Source organism: Mobula birostris, chromosome 6, assembly GCF_030028105.1.
Source record: "Mobula birostris isolate sMobBir1 chromosome 6, sMobBir1.hap1, whole genome shotgun sequence".
Lineage (NCBI taxonomy): Eukaryota > Metazoa > Chordata > Chondrichthyes > Myliobatiformes > Myliobatidae > Mobula > Mobula birostris.
This window is the reverse complement of record NC_092375.1, coordinates 93,103,828-93,123,799: the sequence shown is the minus strand read 5'-3', so window position 1 is coordinate 93,123,799 and position 19,972 is coordinate 93,103,828. Positions and strand designations below refer to the sequence as shown.

Sequence of the window (19,972 nt, the reverse complement as noted above, 5' to 3'; positions counted from 1 at the left end):
CAGGGCATCATTGTAGGAGATCCTCCTAGCAGCATGCTAGTCTTGCCAAGCTCACTGCTTTATTAATGAGATACTCATTGATGACTGTATGATATTTAGTTCCATTTTATATATGTAATTTTAACTGTTTAATATACATATGTACTTAATTGTAATTTTTTCATTAAGTTGCATTGTACTGCTGCTGCAAAGTTAACAACTTTCACGACGTATGTCAGTGATATTAAACCTTATTCTGATAAGTGACAGTAACACTTGCACCATAAAAGTGCAAGGTAAAGTAAATCAGAATGAGACATCAACCTGAAACATGCCACTATCCATTTCCCTCCGTAGAAGTTGCCTGGCCCACAGAGTTCCTCCAAATCCTTTATTAACTGTAATGTAAATATCATTTCAAATAAAAGCGAGCGTTAACTTCCAGTCCCTCATAAAAGTTATCAAATCCCAAACTATTAATATTGTGGAGGTCATCATATACCAGACTGAAACTATTATGTAAATACAGTGGCGAAAATAGCTGATCAGGGGCTTGGCATCCTGCAGTGAGTGACTACTTGTCACACGGCACGCAGCGTTTACAAGGCACAAGTTGGGTGGGGGGACGTAACCTCTCCTCGTTCGTGAGAACAAAGCAGCCCACTTGTTTGGTATCCCATCCACCATCATTCTCTGTAAGAAAGCAGTGAGTGTCATCTACAAAAGATGTAAAAAAAATTTTTTAAACTGGCTGGCTTTTTATTACGTTTTTGTAATCGATGCATTGCAAACAGGGTCATCCCTAGCTCTGTCCTGGATGATAGGTCGCGGTTATTGAATGCATCATGCAGGCAAGCTGTGAGTCTTCCAGCAGAACACTTGTTTTGCATTGCAGAGGTGGCTGTAGAGTTTTCACACAGCCCCGGAGATCTCCGGGTGATTGGCAGCTGATGCCCCGCCCCCTGTGATGCAATCAGTCACATGAGTGCGTGGTGGCCCGGCTGGGAGCAAGCGGTCTGTCTGTCTGAGAGCGGAGAGGGATTTTCATTCCGACGCCATGAGTCCTGTCGTCCACTATCGCCTCTTGACGCCTTTGCTCCTGCTCGGTAAGACACGCAGGCGCTGGAGGCCGCTTTTCGGCTTCGTGTAGACGGCAGGCCGCGTTATCGGCGATGCCTGCGGTATTGGAGGAAGGCGACCACTCGCTGGGGGAGGGGACGGAGGATGGCCGGGAGCCGGGGGGTTAGAGACAACAGAGAAAGAACGAGGGAGAGGGGAGGGGTGGGGGAGAAAGAAGGGAGGGGAAATTTTTTAAAGTCACGTGTGCGTCCATCACGTGAGGCGTGGAATGATCGAGAACTGAGGGAACAATGACGTCATTTGAGGTCGGGGGGGTGGGTAAAGGGTGGCAATGTTATGAGATGGGGTGATGGACCCCGGATCATGGAGGGAGGGGTCAGGATCTTCCACACTCTCCCTTTGTCATGAAAGGAGGAGTTCAGTACACCCCTTCCCCCATGCGCCTCATGGAGGGAGGGCTACAGAACACCCTCAAACTGTGTTATGAAGGAAAGAGGAGAAGTCAGACACCACCCTTGTCATGCAGGGAGGGGTAGAGAACACCTGTCTCATGGAAGGACGAACTGGATCTCCCTGCCCCTGTGTCTTGGAAGGAGGGGCTGGATTCTTTTCACCCCCGCCCACTCTAGTCCCCAGTGTCATGCAGGGATAACATGTGCTGTTAGGAGGGACAATAGTCCCTGGCACAACAACCTGCCCCCCTCCCTCCAAGTGTTGTGGAAGGAGTGTGCAGAACAGCTATAATGAATTCCCAACTTTTAAACTCTGCTTTCACCAATGAAGGCAAGCATGCTACATGCATTTTCTGTCATCCTCCATTTGTGTTGCCTCCTTTGTCTGCATATATCATTTTTCATAAGGATTCTACCATTTACTATGTATCTTCCTCTTGCATTGACCTCCCAAATTATACCACCTTACACTTGTCCAGATTAAACTTGCTATTTCTTTGCTCAAATTTCCAACAGATCTATATCTTGCTTTGTACTTTGAAAACCTTCTGCAATATGAGTAACTCCTCCAATCCTTGTGTCACTTGGTAATCAGAGCAGTGCATTTCATCCATTAGGATTCATTCCAAATAAGAGTGCCTCGTGCAGATCCTTGTAGAACATCACTAGTCACAGTCCTCCTGTCAAATAAATATACTTTTATCACTACTGTAGTCTATAAAATAGCCAATATTGGATCTAGTTTACCATTTCAATGTAGATTCCTCATGATTTAGTCTTCTGTAGCAGTTTATAGTGAGGGACCTGTCACTGCTTTCCTAAAGTCTGTGTAAACATCCATTGTCATACCTTCAATTATCTCCGTCACTTCCTGAAAAAAAACACAAATTTGAGAGACAGGACTTCCCCGGCATAAAATCATGTTTCTGCCACCAGTAAGTCCACAAATTTCAAAATGTAAGTGTCCCTAAATAAAATTCTCAGTGATTTCCGTACCTTTCAATTGTAAGGCTCACTGTCCTGTAGTTTCTTGGTAATAAGGGAAAAACCAAAGGAACAGTATTTGTTATTCTTAGTCTTCTGGCACCTTGCCTAAAAAAAAGGTCTTTGTCAAGGCCATAGCTGTCTCTTTCTTTACTTCTCTCAGCATCCTGATAAATTCGATCAATCACTGAGAACTTAGCACCTTAATGTTTTTTTGGGGGGGGGGAGCAATATCACCGTTTCCTTAATTTCAACATGACCTGGAATATCAACATAATCATCCATGTCCTTTGCCTTGGTGAACATTGTTGGAAGATTCTCATAAGGGCCTCACCTGCTTCACCAGGCTCCAGACATAAATTCTCTCCTTTGTCTTTAAATGGATTGCCCCTTTCTCTAGCTACCCTCATGCTCCTAATAAACATATAAAATGTTTTGGGATTCTCCTTAGTCCTACTTTTCATGGCCCCTTTTAGCCCACTAACTTTCTTATTCAATTTCTCACCTCCTTCATAGATATTTCAGCTTCTTAACCCTTGTATATGCTCTCCTTTAATTTTTGACTAAGGTTCTTGAGCCTTACCTTTCATCCTCATATTCTTAATCAATTGACCTTTAAAAGACTAGTGTACCAGACAAGCTGACCCAAATCTACTTTCTCTAGTTTTTGCTTAAAAAAATTAATAATTAGTTAATAATAGCCTTTCCCCAAATTTAGTGTTTTCATCTAACAACCAGTCTTACCCTTAGTGATCTGAAAACTTGGGAGAATTGTGCTCACTGTTTTCATAAAGTTCCCCTACTGAAACTTGGATCAACTAGCAAGGTTCATTTCCCAACATAAGATCTAGTATATCCTCTTCCCTAGTTGGTCCATCAGCGTATTGTTTCAAGAAGCACTCCTAGGTGTGCCTAACAAATTCCGCTTCCTCTAAGCACGTGACTACAAGGCAGTATTGATCTGTTCTGAATGACAGTCTGCATAGCTTTCTGGGGTCAAGAATTCATTTTCTCTGCATCTAGCTGGTAAAGCCTTTGCTGGATTTTGTATATTTCAATGAGATGGTTCATTTTTCTAAACATGCTACAATATAAAGTCTCATTACGCACCAAAAACTGGCCTAGAATTAGTTTGGCAGATTGTTTTCGTCTAAATGAACCCTTAAAAGAAGGGAATCCATCAGGGAGGAGGTAAAGAAACCTGAAGACCCATGCTTAACATTTTAGGAACAGGTTTTTTCTACTTCTATCGGAACTCTGAAAGATCCATGAACCCATGCACACTATCTTGCTTATTCCTATTTTGCACAATCATAAGTTTTGTCTTGCACCATACTACTGCCATAAAACAACAAATTTCAAAACGTATTTCTGTAATAATAGGCCTGATTCTGATTTCTGAAGAGTTCTTTTTAACCTGTTGCCATCTGAGCCTGAAAGGAAGTGAAGGTAAACAACAGTGGTGATCTGAGCTGGGCCATATGATACTCCAGCTCTTATTCCTCATACCCCACCATTTCCCTCCTGCTCTACCTTTTTTGACTGTCTTGGTCAAAATTAATTTCATTTACAAGATCTGATATTAGCAAAACTATTGTTAATGACACCTAAGTGAAATGCACAACTGTTGAGGCAAAGTTAGTCTTGGCAAATCTTGAGAGAAAATTTTGTTGTAGAACAAAACATAGCATAAAGGTCATATGTGAGAGATGTTTAGCCTCACACCCGTGTATCTAAAAGATCCTGATGCTGTTATTAAGATTGGATTTCCGCAAAATGTGAACTTGCAGAACAATAATAATGAAACTGTAAAATTTAAAAATTCTTCTAAGTACTATGTTTTGTGATTGCTTTAAAAAAAGTATTGATATGAACGTGAAGTTGATGAAATTGTAACGCTTATGGAGAAATTGCTAAATAACATGCAGGCCCATTGGGACATATTGTAAAGTTTACTTCAGGAATACCATCAAAATAAATCTCCCGTTTAAATTTGGATACATTTAATTTCTGCTAGTGTTAAAAATGCTTCCATTTATTATTAAATATTAATACTAGACTATCTTCAGCATCCTGTATACCTGTTTAGGTGCTAGTAGGGTGGATCAGTGCACTTCTAAACTAAGATTTTATTCATTTTTTAAAAATTTAACTTTTAATAGTTCTGCATACATCACTTTGGAAAAATTCAATATTCAGATTTACCTTGATGCAATTTATTTGAGTGTTTCAGTTCTCTTGTTGAAGTGAGACTTGTTTACCAAATAGTCATTTTAGGAGTGAAGTTCCTGTTGCCTTTTGTAATCCTGTACAAAATTTACAGAGTATCATCTTGTATTTTGTAAAACTTGATCTCAAGTAGAGGTTAATTGCATGAATCTGAAGTCCATTTTCTTTGATCTGAAATGTTTACTCTGTTTCTCTTTCCATATGTACTGCCTGACTGTTAAATGTTTCAATTTCATTTTCTGTTTTTATTTCAGATTTCCAGCATCTGTTGTGTTTTTTTTTGGATTTACATTTATTACAATAGTCTAACATGCAGTGACTCAGTTGTACATGCTATCTTACTAACCAGTAAGACTTGCCTTGTAACTGGTATTACAGTGCTGGCTAGCTCAGTCCATGTTCAAGTTTAATTATCATTCACCATATATGAATAAGGCCAAACGAATCCAGGGCCAAGGTACAAAACACGTTATCGACAACACACAGCACACTGCACGTACACAAATAGATTTCAGAAAAACAGTCACAAAGAAAAATATATATAGCCCAAGTCCCTGAGTGCCCAGCTTGTTCTTCCACCAAGTGAGGGCAGCACTGACCGGACGGGTCAGCCCCCAACCCAGAATATATTCTAGCACACCTGCAGAGGCCTCTCCCACATCACCTTAGCGTCTCCACCTCTGGGCGAGCACAACAGGCAACCCCACGCCCTAGGCCTAGTCCTGGTGCCAAATGTCCAACATGGTCTTGCGATCACAATAAAAACATCCAAGACGTTTATATGAGACACCACACCTCAACAGAATCTCCTTTGACATAATCAGATGATGTGAGTGGTGGCAAGTATGGGTAGTGGTCTAGAAGAAACCTGGCCTACAAAAAAAAAGCAACACGCTAAGCCAGCACTTGATGTTTAGCAAGTTTTTATTATTATTATTAGAGATTTAGCATGGTAACCGGCCCTTCCAGCCCTGCGAGCCCACACTACCTAATTATACCCACGTGACCAATTAACCTAACCTGTACATAGAAATCATACCATAGAAACTACAGCACAGAAACAGGCCTTTTGGCCCTTCTTGGCTGCGCCGAACCATTTTCTGCCTAGTCCCACTGACCTGCACATGGACCATATCCCTCCATACACCTCCCATCCATGTATCTGTCCAATTTATTCTTAAATGTTAAAAAAGAACCCGCATTTACCACCTCATCTGGCAGCTCATTCCATACTCCCACCACCCTCTGTGTGAAGAAGCCCCCCCTAATGTTCCTTTTAAACTTTTCCCCCCTCACCCTTAACCCATGTCCTCTGGTTTTTTTCTCCCCTTGCCTCAGTGGAAAAAGCCTGCTTGCATTCACTCTATCTATACCCATCATAATTTTATATACCTCTATCAAATCTCCCCTCATTCTTCTACGCTCCAGGGAATAAAGTCCTAACCTATTCAACCTTTCTCTGTAACTGAGTTTCTCAAGTCCCAGCAACATCCTTGTAAACCTTCTCTGCACTCTTTCAACCTTACATCTATAGAATGTGGGAGGAAACCCATATGGTTCCAGGAAGAACATACAAACTCCTTACAGACAGCAGTGGAATTGAACCTGGATCTTTGGTGCTGTAATAGCGTGATACTAACTGCTAAACTATTGTGCCGTGCATTTGAGAAAATATTCAGAAAGTTAATACAGTGGACCCCGGTTAATTGGGACACAACGGGACCAGAAAATTTTGGCCCTGTTAAGCATCTGCTCCAATTAGCTGAAGCTTCATGGAAATAGTTAAAAATGTATTTAAAAAAAAGACAAACTACCATTTAACTGAGTAGCAAATTATGTATTTAAATGAATTACTGAACAAATTAGAACACAATCAATATTACTACATTACTATAAAACTTTGTATTTGTTTGTAATAGTTACCAGCAGAGGAGTTCTTCAAGAATTAGCAAAATCAGGGCAGCTTCCTAGTGCAGATAATGGATTGCCTTCCTACATGAAGTAATGTCGTAATCCAACAATAAATTTCCTGACATCCTGTGTAGTCACTAGCTCAGGTTCAGTTGTGTTATCCTCATTATTTTCCTCACCTTAAAATTCCCCACCTTGGTGTTTTGATGCAGTGCTTTCAACAATTGCATCCCTCAGATCTTCATTTTCATTGTAACATTCAAGTTTGTCAATACCTTAAAAGTCCTCGTAGTTTCTAACTTGTCAAAGTTGTGAAGTTGTTTCATTTTCACTGCTGACCATTTCTAGTATCTCCAAACCTGAATGCATGAAACCGCAGTGAGCAAAACAGTTCTGAATTATCTTGCTGCTTGTATCTCGCCACCTATCACTGACAAACTGTAAAAGGTTAACCTTTGCACTCACTTCCTTGGCTGTTGAAAATGGTGTCAGTTGATTTTTTAATTGTTTCAAGATAATGGTTCACCATCTTTCTGCGATACAATGTCTTTGAACTTTTTATGATTCCCTTATCCATTGGCTTCACCAAGGATATTGTATTGGCAGGAAGAAGTTCCCTCAAACATTCTACATCAGGATGTGCTGCACAATTGTCAACAAACAGAAGAATTTTGCTTGATTTCTGCTGTACCTCCATATCCTAACCCTAAGTCATCCGTGCATTTTTATTAGCATAGTCTTCAATGGGTAAACTATGCATTCTTAACCCTTAAAATCATTGAGGTTTAATGCTTTTCCCAATAACCAATAATTTCTTCTTTTTTATCAGTTCCGGATCCACTGCGTTTTTTGAACTTGATAGTGTGTGTGTGTAGCAAAGGGAACTGTCTGGTGTGGCACAATAAAAAAAGGCCTGCTGTATCGACATTGTAGTTATCTGTAGATTTTTGAAGCAAGCCAGTCTTGTATAATTCCATGTTTCTGCACTACCTTTCTAGCAGTGTGTTTTCCTGAATTTAATGTGGTGCGTACATTTCCATTGAGACAACCAACCACCTGTTGTTTTAAAATCTTCATGACCCAACTTCTTCGCTATCTCCTGACTTGTTTTTTTTAACATTGGTCCACAGACACGTGCACCTCATCCAGTTAAATGGTAAACCATCGATCGAGGGTCTCTTCAACGTCTGGAATCTTACCTTCACGCTTTTGCTTTTGTGATGTTCCCTGATGACGATGAGTGATGTTAGGCACCTGGCTTTTAATTCAGTCCAGTAGGGTAATTTTTTCAGCTAGTGTCACATCATTTCATGGCTTCTTGGCAAGAGTTCAAAAATATTTTAAAATAAAAATGAAAAAAAAAAACAAAATTATCAGAAGTCACTGCTCTTTGAGTCAGTGTCCATTAGCCCATACGGATAACATAATACAAGCACACACAACTGGCACAACTATTCGCTCTAAGCACGATGTCGTGTCTAACAGCCACACAATTGCATGTGACTGACCGTTTGCAACCCCCAATTAAGTTGCATAGCATCCCAAGTAAATGAAGGCAATTTCGGCTATTTTTGTGATTTGTTTTTGTTATTTAAGAGTTGACCCAATTAAGTAGCTGTCTCAATTAACCGGAATGCACTGTATTTAAAAAAAAATTTTAAGCTTAAACATTTTAATATTAGAGTATTTAAATACATGAGTAATTTAAACTTTAAGCAGTGTCTTGTAGCTGTTTCCATCCATTGAAATGAACAGTTTCTACCACCCTTGCGGTCTGACACTACAAGTGATAAGGAACTGGGACAATTTTATTCTCCCAGTGGAATAGTGTCAAAACATATTCTTGGAACAGTGGTGAACCACTGACTGCACCTTTGGCATGATTGATTGTGCTGAGTTGCTTATAGTTACACAAGCAAGTACAAGTGTTTTCCAATCAAAAGCCAGGCTAATGAATGTTCTTCAAGCTCTAAATTTAGGAAAACATCAGTAGTGTAGTTCTTCAAAAAAGGACATGGAGTTAAATACAGGTTGACTGAATTTTTAACCAGTCTAAAGCTTGCATGTTCTGGAGCAAACATGATCCTATCTATCACAAGACTGCGTGTTTATCTGCTTTATCTAGCACTTTGGTGTTGTGACACTCATCTGTGGAATTGTAACCACCAGGCTTTTACGGTGCTTTGCATACTTACTTTCTGACCACTACCAGAGACAAACTGGAGTTCACAAAAAAGTGTTGTCTAGTTCTTAGTTACCAATATTCTATTTGACTATTACTCCCCCTGATAAACCCAATAGATTCTGCAGATGCTGGAAATCTTGAGCAACACACAAAATGCTAGAGTCAGACAGTGTCTACAGATGGAAATAGACATTTTAGACTGAGACTTTTCTTTGGGACTGGAAAGGGAAGGGCCAAAAGCCAGAATAAGAAACTGGGAGAGGGAAGAGTACACATTTGCAGATGATATGTAAAATTAGGTGAGGTGGAAGAAGTGAAGTAAGAAGCTGGAAGGTGATAGGTGGAAGGAGGTACAGGGCTGAAGAAGAAGGAATCTGATAGGAGAGTGGACTATAAAAGGAGGGACACCGGAGGGCGTTGTTGCCCAGGTGAGAAGAAAAGGGATGAGAGAGGAACCAGAATGGGGAAATGGAAAAAGGAGTGGGGGTGGGAATAAAATTACCAAAGGTTAGAGAAATCAATGTTCAGGCCATCAGGTTGGAGACTACCCCCATCCCTCTGTTAATCAGTGCTCTGATGTAAAATCCTCAAACTGCTACAAATTCCCCTGGATCCTATATGTTGGAGCTAATTCAATGCATATCGTAACATTTCCTGTTCTGTTGCTGCACAAATAACCACCCCAGTCTTGCAACAACTTTTTGAGCCCATGGTTTTCTTTCTCCTCTACTTATAAAGTCTTCAAAACTGATGAAAACTGGGTAAAATTCCGCCACTGTCTTTAAGGAATTTGTACGTTCTCCCTGTGACCATGGGTTGCCCCCAGCATCCAAGGTTGTACTGGTTGGTAAGTTGTCCTATGATTAGGCTTGGGTTAAATCGGGGGCTGCTTGGCAGTGTGGCTGGAAGGGCCTGTTCTTCGCTGCACCTGAATAAGCTTCAAGGCCTGGGCCTCAATACCTCTTTGTGCAATTGGATCCTTGATTTCCTCACTTGCAGACCCCAGTCAATTTGGATTGGCAACAGCATTTTTCTTACGATCTCCATCAGCACAGGTGCTGTGTGCTTAGGCCCTATTCTGCTTGCTTTTCACTTGTAACTGCGTGGCTGAGCACAGCTCCAGTGTCATATTTAAGTTTGCTGATAACACCACTCATTGACTGAATCAAAGTTGGTAACAAATCAGCATAAAGGAGGAAGGATAGTGCCACAGCAACCTCTTATTCAATATTGGCAAGACCAAGAGCTGATTATTGACTTCAGGAGGAGGAAACTGAAGTCTATGAACCAGTCCTCATCAGGGGATGGAAGGTGTGGAGGGTCAGCAACTTTAAATTCCTCAGTGTTATCATTTCTGGGGGCCTGTCCTGGGCCCAGCGTGAAAGCGCACTTACAAAGGAAGCACAGCAGTGCCAGCTTCTGTACAAGTTTGAAAAACTTCTCTAGATGTGTGGTGGAGAGTATATTGATCAGTTGCATCACAGCCTGGTATAACACACTAATGTTCTAGAACAAAGAAAAAGTCCTACAAAAAGTGGTGGATATGGCCATGTCCATCATGGGTAAAGCCCTCCCCACCATTGAGTATATCTGCACAGAGTGCTGTCACAGAAAAGCAGCAACCATCATCAGGGACCCCCACCACCCAGGTCATGCTGACACCTTGCTGCTATCATCAGGAAGAAGGTACAGGAGTCTCAGGATCTCTCGCCACCAGGTTCAGGAACAGTTACTACCCCTCAACCATTATACTTTTAAATAGTGGAGATAACTTCACTCAACTTCACTTGCTTCATCACCGAACTGTTCCCACAACCTATGGACTCACTTACAAGGACTCTTCAGCCCAGTTTCTCAATATTCATTGCTTTTTGTATTTGCACATGTACCTTGATAATTTACTTTGAACTTTGAATTACTTGATATATTTAATTAATTTTAATAAAAATTCCCTTGACATCTATATGGGTACTACACATGTAGTTAGTTATTTTGTGGAAATTATTGTTTTCTTTAAAAGATAACCTACCTTTTATTGTATCATTCATTTTCCATTAGATTTTAAGGCATTGTTGAGTATTCCATTGTATTAATTTCTATACAGCAATGCTAGAAGTATTTTCTTCTGGTGGCTAATATTGTTCTGTTGAAATATGGAGAGAGTGCTGGAAATACTAGGAAGCGTATGTGGAGAAAGGAATAAAGTTAATCATTCAGATCAACGACCTTTCATCAGAGCTTCAACCTGAAGTATTAACTTCGGTTCCCTCTGCCTGAGAAACATCCCAGTGAACTTTACAAAGAGGCCACTTTTTTAGATGCAGTACAAGTTCTGATCAAGGTTGTTTACATCCACCAGCAACTTTGATGTGTGTTGCTTGAATTTCCAGCATCTGCAGAATTCCTGTTGTCCTCCCTTCCCAAGGCCATATTGGCTACTTATGTAAAAAGCCAATGTCCAGTAACCTTTTCATTTTCTGTTTTCATTACAAGCATTGGCGGGCTTTTTGAATCTGTGTGGGCAGTGCGTTTTTGGAAGGCTTCAGAATTTTCAAGGAGGCTTAAAATTAGTATTTTCTTTGAATTTGTTCACAGAATATGGGTATTCTGAAAAAGGGTGGTATTTATTCTGCATTTATAATTAACCCTGAAGCATGGTGGTGAACAAACTGTTTTCTTGAACATTTATATTCCATTTATTGAAAGTTCTCCACGATGCCATTGAGCTAAAGTATTCTAGTAAAACTACAGCAGCATTAATAATACCGATGACAGTATTTCTATTTCTACGCCATGGTGCATCTTGTAAGTGATGCAAAATGTAGTCATGGTGCTAACAGTGAAAGGAAGGAACCTTTAAAGTTGATGGTTGGGGGTGTGATCAAATGGCTGTTTTGTCCTGGAATGTTGTTTATGGCATGCTGTTCTGTGGTCTTGATTTCCTACTTTTATGATTAGAGTGAGAAATCAGTTCAGATTCATCTGCTCTTGATAACCCACATTCCGAAATAAGAGGAGATGATCATTCAGGACAATTGACTAATGCTTTTCGTTTGCTGTGAAATAAGCTCACTATTTCTTATCACGCCTTCTGAAACATCCTTTATTTCACTTGTTAAAAATGCACATACCTGATTTAATTCACAATGAATATTGTTGGATTAACGAAGAAGGCTTCTTTTCAAATGCAGCCTTTTAATACTCCTGAAAATTAAGTGTTCATGGAAGTAATGACATGCAGTATTTACTGTCCCTTGGTTTCAAACTTCACTTTTTAATTAAATAACTTTCTTTATACAGGTTTTGTACAGGTAATATTGACACAGAGATTTGTGGTGAAAGATGAATCAAAAATATGTTTGCTGGCTGAATTCTCAGCTAACTTTTCAGTCAGATTTGACAACGTCGCTAAAAAGCAGGTAAATAATGTTATTTCTAAGTTTTGTCCCTTGTTTATGTCGGTCTTCAGGAAAGACTATTGAAGTTCTTTCCTGCCATAGAACACCTATATTGATGTAGCAAAATATTACTTGGGGATCAGTGAAAAAAAAATCTTGACATTTTGAGATAACCAGATAGTGACATTGTTGATATTTCAAAAGTACTAGGTAATAATTAACATTGAATCAAGCATTTGGTGTACAGAACTGAAGTATCTTTGAGCCCACTGGACTGTTTATCTTTACAACACATTAGCTGAGTTCAACAGTTACTTAGCATTTCCAGGAAAATATTGACAAGAGAATCATGTGTTTAATATTACGTTTATGAAACAACACAGATTGGGGAGGAGGTATTCTTGGCTAACTCATCAATGGTTAGTAGTGTTGTTAACTGCCTTACATCTATGGTAAGCAAGGTCTGGGTAGTTTTCAGGAATGGAGTGATAATTGGTTAACATAACTAAGCAGAGTCAATAAATGGGGCATTCCCAGTTGGCAGGCTATGGCCAGTGGGTTATTGCAGGGATTCATGTTTGCTACCTAGCTTATTACAATTTACATCACTGATGTTGCTAAGGGGAGCAAATAACAACTATCCAAGTTTACTGATTATACAAAACAAGGAATCCTGAAGAAGGGTCTTGGGACAAAATGTCAACTGTTTACTCTTTTCCATAGATGCTGCCTGGTCTACTGAGTTCCTCCAACATTTTGTGTGTGGTGCAAAGTGATAGTGAGAAGTGAGGAGGTAAAAGAGGCTTTAAGAGAATGTAGGCCATCAATGAGAATGTGTGAGAACATATAGGAAATAAAATGTGGAAAATTGTGAAGTCATACACTTCAGTGCATAAGGCAATACTTTCGATCATCATCTGGACTCAATTCGTTCTAGGTGGATAGGTGCAACTAGAGTTTGTATTATTCACTTGATTGTGATTGAAACTTGGTCTGTGAGTCTTTTGGGGTCAGCTACTGTGTCTGGTGCTTCCAATGTGGCCTGCTGTATATCGGTGAGACCCAGCGTAGAATGGGAGATTGCTTCGCCGAGCACCTGCACATTGTCCACCAGAAAAGGCGGGATCTCCCAGTGGCCACCCATTTCAATTCCACTTCCCATTCCCATTCTGACATGTCAGTCCATGGCCTCCTCTACTGTTGCGTTGAGGCCATACTCAGGTTGGAGGAGCAACACCTTGTATTCCGTCTGGGTAGCCTCCAACCTGATGGTATGAACGATTTCTCAAACTTCCAGCAATCACCCTCCCCCCCAACTCCCCACACTCCTTTACCATTCCCCATCCCCTTTTCCCTCTCACTTTATCTCCTTACCTGCCCATCACCTCCGTCTGGTGCTCACCCCCCTTTTCCTTCTTCCATGGCATTATGTCCTCTCCTATCAGATTCCTTGTTCTCTCAGCCCTGTATTTCTTTCACCAATCAACTTCCCAGCTCTTTACTTCACCCCTCCCCCCACCTTCTAACTGACCCCTCGTCTTTTTTCTCCAGTCCTGATGAAGGGTCTCAGTCCAAAACATTGACTGTACTCTTTTCCATAGATGCTGCCTGGCCTGCTGAGTTCCTCCAGCATTTTGTGTGTGTTGCAGGGACAAGACTCCACTCTGTAGTTGCCTGAATAAAATCTGCACATTATCTGGAAGCAGGGCTATTGGTTTAATTAGTTTTATAAGAATCAGATTCAGGTTTATTATCCTGACATAGATGGTGAATTTTATTGTTTTACATCAGTGATGCAGTGCAAGAAATACAAATTACTTTTAACTTACAAAGATATAGAAATAGTGCAAAGGATGATAGTGTTCATGGAGTCATGGAATGTTCAGAAATCTGATGATGAAGGGGAAGAATCTGTTCCTAAAATGTTGAGTGTGGATCTTCAGATTCCTGTTCATCCTTCCTGATGGTGATAGAGCAAAGAAAGGATGTCCAGATTGGTGAGGGTCTTTAATGAGGCACTGCCTCTTGAAGATGTTCTCAGTGATGGAGAAGGTTGTGCCCATGATGGAACTACAACTCTCTATGGCTTCTTGAGATCCTGTACTTTTGAAATTTGGTGGTGCAACCAGTTAGAATGTTCTCCATTTGTAGGAGTCTTTGGTCCTAAATTTCCTCAAACTCCTAATGAAGTAGAGCCACTGGTATGCCTTCTTTGTAGTTGCATTGATGTGTTGGGCTCTGGATAAATAATCTGACTAAAATGTAGTGTCTTCAAATCACACCGGATAAGGAGCTTTGAAATTATAAAAGGTTTAGATGGAGTAATACAGAGCGAGTATTTGCACTTGGGATGATGAGACAATCATTATTAGATAGTTGAAAAATCTATTCGCAAACTAAGCAGAAATTTCTTTATCCAAACTGAAGTGCAAAACTTGTTAGTACAGACAGTGGTTGAAATATTTAGTAAAGATGCATTTAATAGGCAGCTGGGCAAGCACATGATGGAGATTGGAATAATGGATTGCTCTGATAAATTTAGATGAAGAAAGACTAGAGGTTGAAGTGGAGCCTAAAGGTTGGCTTGGACTGCAGAAATCAAATGGCCTGCTAATGTGCTTTTATGTTTTATATAATGCAATATGATGAGCCACTTCACCCTTTTTGGAACTCCATAAAGAACATTTGGAAAAATTTCTGTTAGCTTGTCACAAGTTGTCCTCTCCCTCTTATCACTGAGAGCTCACAGGTAGCACACTATCACTATATCTATATATACATCTTGGAGGATAGGGTAAGTGATTTAGTAATGAAATAGCAGATAAAGTATTTGCATATTTTAAGTGTGGTATCATCCACTTGGTAGAAAAAAAGAAGAATTTTATTTTTGAAAAAGCTGAGAGATTGAAAGATAGCCTGGATAGTCTAGATTGAAAGGTAGTCTCAGAGAGTCTAGATGTACTTATGTGTGAATCACATGAAATTTAACCTGGAGCTGCAGCAAGCAATTAAGAAGGGAAATAGATTGTGGCTTTTATTAAGCAATTATTTAAGAACAAGAGTATTCTTCTTACTCCAGTTATATAGGGCTCTTGTGAAACTGCATTTGGGACATTGTATGGGTCTAATCTCCCTATCAACAATGTATTCACACTAGAGGGGTCTATTCATCATATTAATATCTGGAGTGGCAGGTTTGTTGTTCAAAGTGAGGCTAGATAAACAGAGTCTATACTGTGAGATTAGAATAAAATGAGGTATCATCTGAACAAACAAAATGCTTAAAGGCTTAACTGCATAGGTGAAAAATTTGTGTTTCCCCTGACTAGAGTATTCAGCACCCTCAAAATAAGCGTCAGTTAAGTGGTACAGAGATGATCAGAAAGTTCATTCACTGAGAAAATGACGTACTGTATTGTGCAAAAGTCTTAAGCACCCAAGATTTTTAATATAAATTTTGTTAGTTTTTTTTTCCTTCTGCATTAGTGTATCAGTAGAAAAGAGTAATTTTTATATTTCCAAACACTCATTTTCCAAACAATTAAATGTTAGAGAATTTTTTGTGTTTCATTAAAGAAAGCAACATAGTAAGTAATAGATCATTTTTTCAAATAAAAACTTGATTACTTTGTAGGTATATAGCCCAATGAAAAATTAAACAAAATAACATACAAGTGCTAATGGTCAATGGCATAATGAATTGATTGAACTAAGCTGATTAACTGAAACAGATGAGGGCATAGAAGGAATCAAACTAGGCAAAGGACAAAGGTGAGGGTATGGCAGAAGTAACAGTTTAACCTCCAAATAATCAATTCTTACACCATGGCAAAGGTGAGCATAAGCAGTAAGACACAAGGTGCTCATCCTGCATGGGCAAGGTTTAGGACCAGTAACACAGCGGTCAGCTGTGGAAACTAGGTGCAGCAGGTGAAAGAGGCATCAAATTGACATCTTTTCTAAATCAGAAGTCCTGCACTGCTATCAGCTCTGAACTAATAGAAACCACTGGAACCCAAGTATTCCCCTCAACAGTCCAGAGAAGTCTTGCCTGAAGTGGTCTTCATGAAAGAGTAGCTGTCAAAAAGCCATTACTCTGAAGTGGAACCAAAGCCAAGAGAGTCGCCTATACACAAAAACACAAGGACTGCAGTGCTGAACAATGCCAGCAAGTGCCCTGGACTGTCAAGTCAAAATTTGAAATTTTTGGCTCAAATAGGCAGTTTGTCCGTGGAGGAGCTGAAGCGCACTACATGCATGAATGTCTGCAGCCAACAGTAAAGCATGGCAGAGGTTCTCTGCAAGTTTGGGGCTGCCTTTCTGCAAATGGAGTTGGTGATCTGATCAATTAATGTAATCCTCAATACTGAGAAGTACAAACAAATCTTAATCCATTGTGCAGTGCCATCAGGGAGGCATCTCATTTGGTTCCAACTTCATTCTGCAGCAGGACAATGACCCCAGACACAGCCAAGGTCATAAAGAACTATCTTCAGCAAAAAAAAGGAATTCTGCAGCAAGTGACATGGCCTCCTCAGAGCCCTGATCTCAGTGTCATCATGGCTGTCTGGGACTACCTGGAGAGACAGAAGCAAGTGAGATCGCCAAAGTCTGCAGAGGAACCGTGGCAAGTTCTCCAAGATGCTTGGAACAACCTATCAGCTGATTTTCTTACAAAACTGCATGACATTGCACCTAAAAGAATTGATGCAGTTTTAAGTGGCAAAGGGTGGTCACATGGAATATTGATTTGATTTAGTTTTTTACTATTTACTGCTTTGTGATAAATATTTTGATATTTAGAAACTTCCTTCCTTCACAGTTTTCTTTACATGTGCCTAAGACTTTTGCACAGTACTGCATATTTGGAACTTCTCAGTCCAAGAGAGCTGAGAAGCTTAAGTCACTCAATATATTCAGAGAAAAAGATGTTTAAATATTTTAGGATAAGGGGTTTAATGCAGGAAAGTGGTGCTGAGGTAAAAGATGGACACTGATCCTAGTGTATATTAGAGAAAGCACTGGGGTTTTAAAGGGTTGCTCTTATTAATGCCCAGATTGCAGGCTTTGAAAGACTTAGGAAGCAAAGCTTCAAACATGTCCTTGCCTGCAAACTGTCGACAGCTTCAGAGTAAACAGGTAGGGTAGTCTTCCCAAATGAAACTCTTAATGGAAACATCCCAAGGAATCATGCGCGTAAAGTTTCTAGTGGGGAAAACAGCAAGGATTCATTTGTTAGGCTGGATTTACAAGGAATCAAGATGCAGTATTGAGAGAAAGATTACCAGAGCTTGTTTGCTTTTCTGTCACCTCTATCCCACACACACCCCACACACTTTCACTCTGCTTGCCTTGATTCCCACTTAATTTTTCCCATTATTTCCCTCTCATACCATTAATCTGTCTTTCCCTTTTTGCACGTCCCTTTTCTTACTCTAAAATAAATGTCTCTCTCCTCCCTAACCCTCCAACCACCCCTTCACCTCATTTCCATTATTATTCCCCTCTCAGTGCTTTCCACCCCTCCCCAGATTCTGTCAAGGTACTTTTATGTGCAATCCTAAACTCTGAACTTTGACACTGCGCAGGTAGGTTCTGACATTGTTCTCTTTATTGAGGCTGCAGGGAAAGGTGAAATGGATCTGGGTTTGCTAAGCAGTAAAGACTCCTGAGGACAGATAAGTGTTGGAATCAGATATCACTCCAGTTTTCAGCGCAACTAGGTAACCTCAGCTGGTTATGCAGCTTAGAGTTTGGAAAATTTTATCAAATTATACAAATTGAGATCTCAGCTTTGAAGTTCACTTGTTTCCACTATAGTACTGAGTTCTCTAGTAGCGGATGAGGCAGGTGTGGAGCCTTCAGACTCTCCTATATTTGGGGCAGTGCTTGCTTGATGGGGATGGTTAGCTGGTTTGCAAAGTAGTGTGCTGGTACAATAATTTGCACCAAGCTTCCACGTGTCTTTTATACTTGGACGATTTCCTTTAAAGTTATCTTGAACGTTCCAACATTTTGAAGTGGTTATGGGTCAAGGGTCCCCATGAATTGGTTCCATTCTTCCCAACAAGATTTTGAAGACATCCTGGAATTTTATCTTGATTCTATCCAGTAATATCTTGTCATAACAGAGCCTGGGATAGTGCCAGGCATGTGAACAATGCAATCAATTCACTGGGTCAAATGAGTGTCATCTGAGCCTTGATAGTGGAAATGTTGGTTGGGAGAGAATGATGATGCTTGTTTGATTATCCTGTCAAAGAATTTTGGGATTTCTGGATATATCATCAGTGCTACGACTAAATAGTCCTTATCTCAGAAGCATGCAATTGTCAGCAAGTAAAAATCTGATAACCTAACACTTAATTGCTCCGAAATCTTGATAATATAATGTCTGACTCGTTCATTAGTCCAGAATGTGAACCAGGGTACAGAGTCCAAGTTGGCAGAGATCAGGTTCAGACTGTAGGTCAAGTATGTAGCTAGAGCCAGGGTCAGAAATGGTGGTAGGTTTGCAGCCAGAGCCAGGAGTGTTTGAATATTTCACACTCCCTTTTAAACTCACTGGGTTCATTGGAAAATTTATTATATTTTGTTATAAGTATAAATAAAAATTACATGTTTGAGTAGTAGCAATAGTAACATTCTGTAGGCTGGGGAAATCTGCTGTTCCAGCATTACTCAAGCCCCAGGGATAATTTATTATTGAAATTTTACCATATTTATATCTGGGGAAGCCACGAATTAATCACACCTTAATCTGCCAAGGAGCGTTAGCTGTAACCAAATGAGAATTCTAATTCCACACATTAGCTGTGCATTGTCCCATGATCCTCTCATATCCCCTTTGCCAATCACCTGTCCAGCTCTTGGCTCCATCCCTCCCCCTCCTGTCTTCTCCTATCATTTTGTATCTCCCCCTCCCCCTCCCACTTTCAAATCTCTTACTAACTCTTCCTTCAGTTAGTCCTGACGAAGGGTCTCGGCCTGAAACGTCAACTGTACCTCTTCCTAGAGATGCTGCCTGGCCTGCTGCGTTCACCAGCAACTTTGATATGTGTAGCTGTGCATTGTAACATTTTTCCCTAGTGTGCTAGAATCCCTAGTGTGTTACAGGAATGACTTTTCTCTGTAGTTTGTCTTTTGCACATTGGTTGTTTATCAGTCTTTGTGTGTAGTTTTTCTTTGATTACTCTTGGATTTCTTTGTTCTACTGTGAATGCCTACAAGAAAATTAATCTCAAGGTAGTATATGGTGACGTGTACATACTTTGAACTTTTGAATAATTGTACCACAGTGGATAAGAGTGATATCCTTATGATAAAAACTGAGTTGTGTTAAAAGTGTGAAGTGGTTAATTTAAATGTGCCTACATAAGGTTGAATTCGTAAAACAAAATGTGCAAAAATAAATTTATATAGCTAAGTGAGTTTGGTATGGAGAACTAAATAAACATTTAAGATGATTGATTTATTTATTTGTCTGTTTACTTATTTATTGGAGCGCACGGTAGCATAGTAGTTAAAACAACGCTTTACAGACAATCCGGGTTCAATCCCCACTGCTGCCTGTAAGGAGTTTATTCTCCCCGTGATTACGTGCGTTTCTTCTAGGTATTCCAGTTCCCTCACACAGTCCAAAGACATATCAGTTGGTAGGTTAATTGGTTATTGTAAATTGTCCTGTGATTAGGCTAGGATTAAGTCAGGTCTTCTGGGCAGTGAGGCTTGAATCGCTGGAAGGCCTAAACAGT

At 40.0% G+C, this 19,972-nt stretch overlaps 1 protein-coding gene across 2 annotated transcripts in view; it reads left to right on the top strand.

Moving 5' to 3' along the window:
* Positions 1 to 949: 949 nt before the first annotated feature.
* Positions 950 to 19,972, top strand: part of lamp1a (lysosomal associated membrane protein 1a) — a 46,135-nt gene continuing 27,112 nt past the window's right edge. Inside the window, exons 1-2 of one of the 2 annotated variants that reach the window (XM_072260869.1) lie at positions 950 to 1,085; positions 12,121 to 12,239. In XM_072260869.1, the coding sequence (XP_072116970.1) occupies positions 1,037 to 1,085; positions 12,121 to 12,239 (168 nt within the window). In that variant the 5' untranslated portion in view covers positions 950 to 1,036. The remainder of the gene's footprint in view (positions 1,086 to 12,120; positions 12,240 to 19,972) is intronic. The other variant, XM_072260868.1, reaches the window with a different exon arrangement.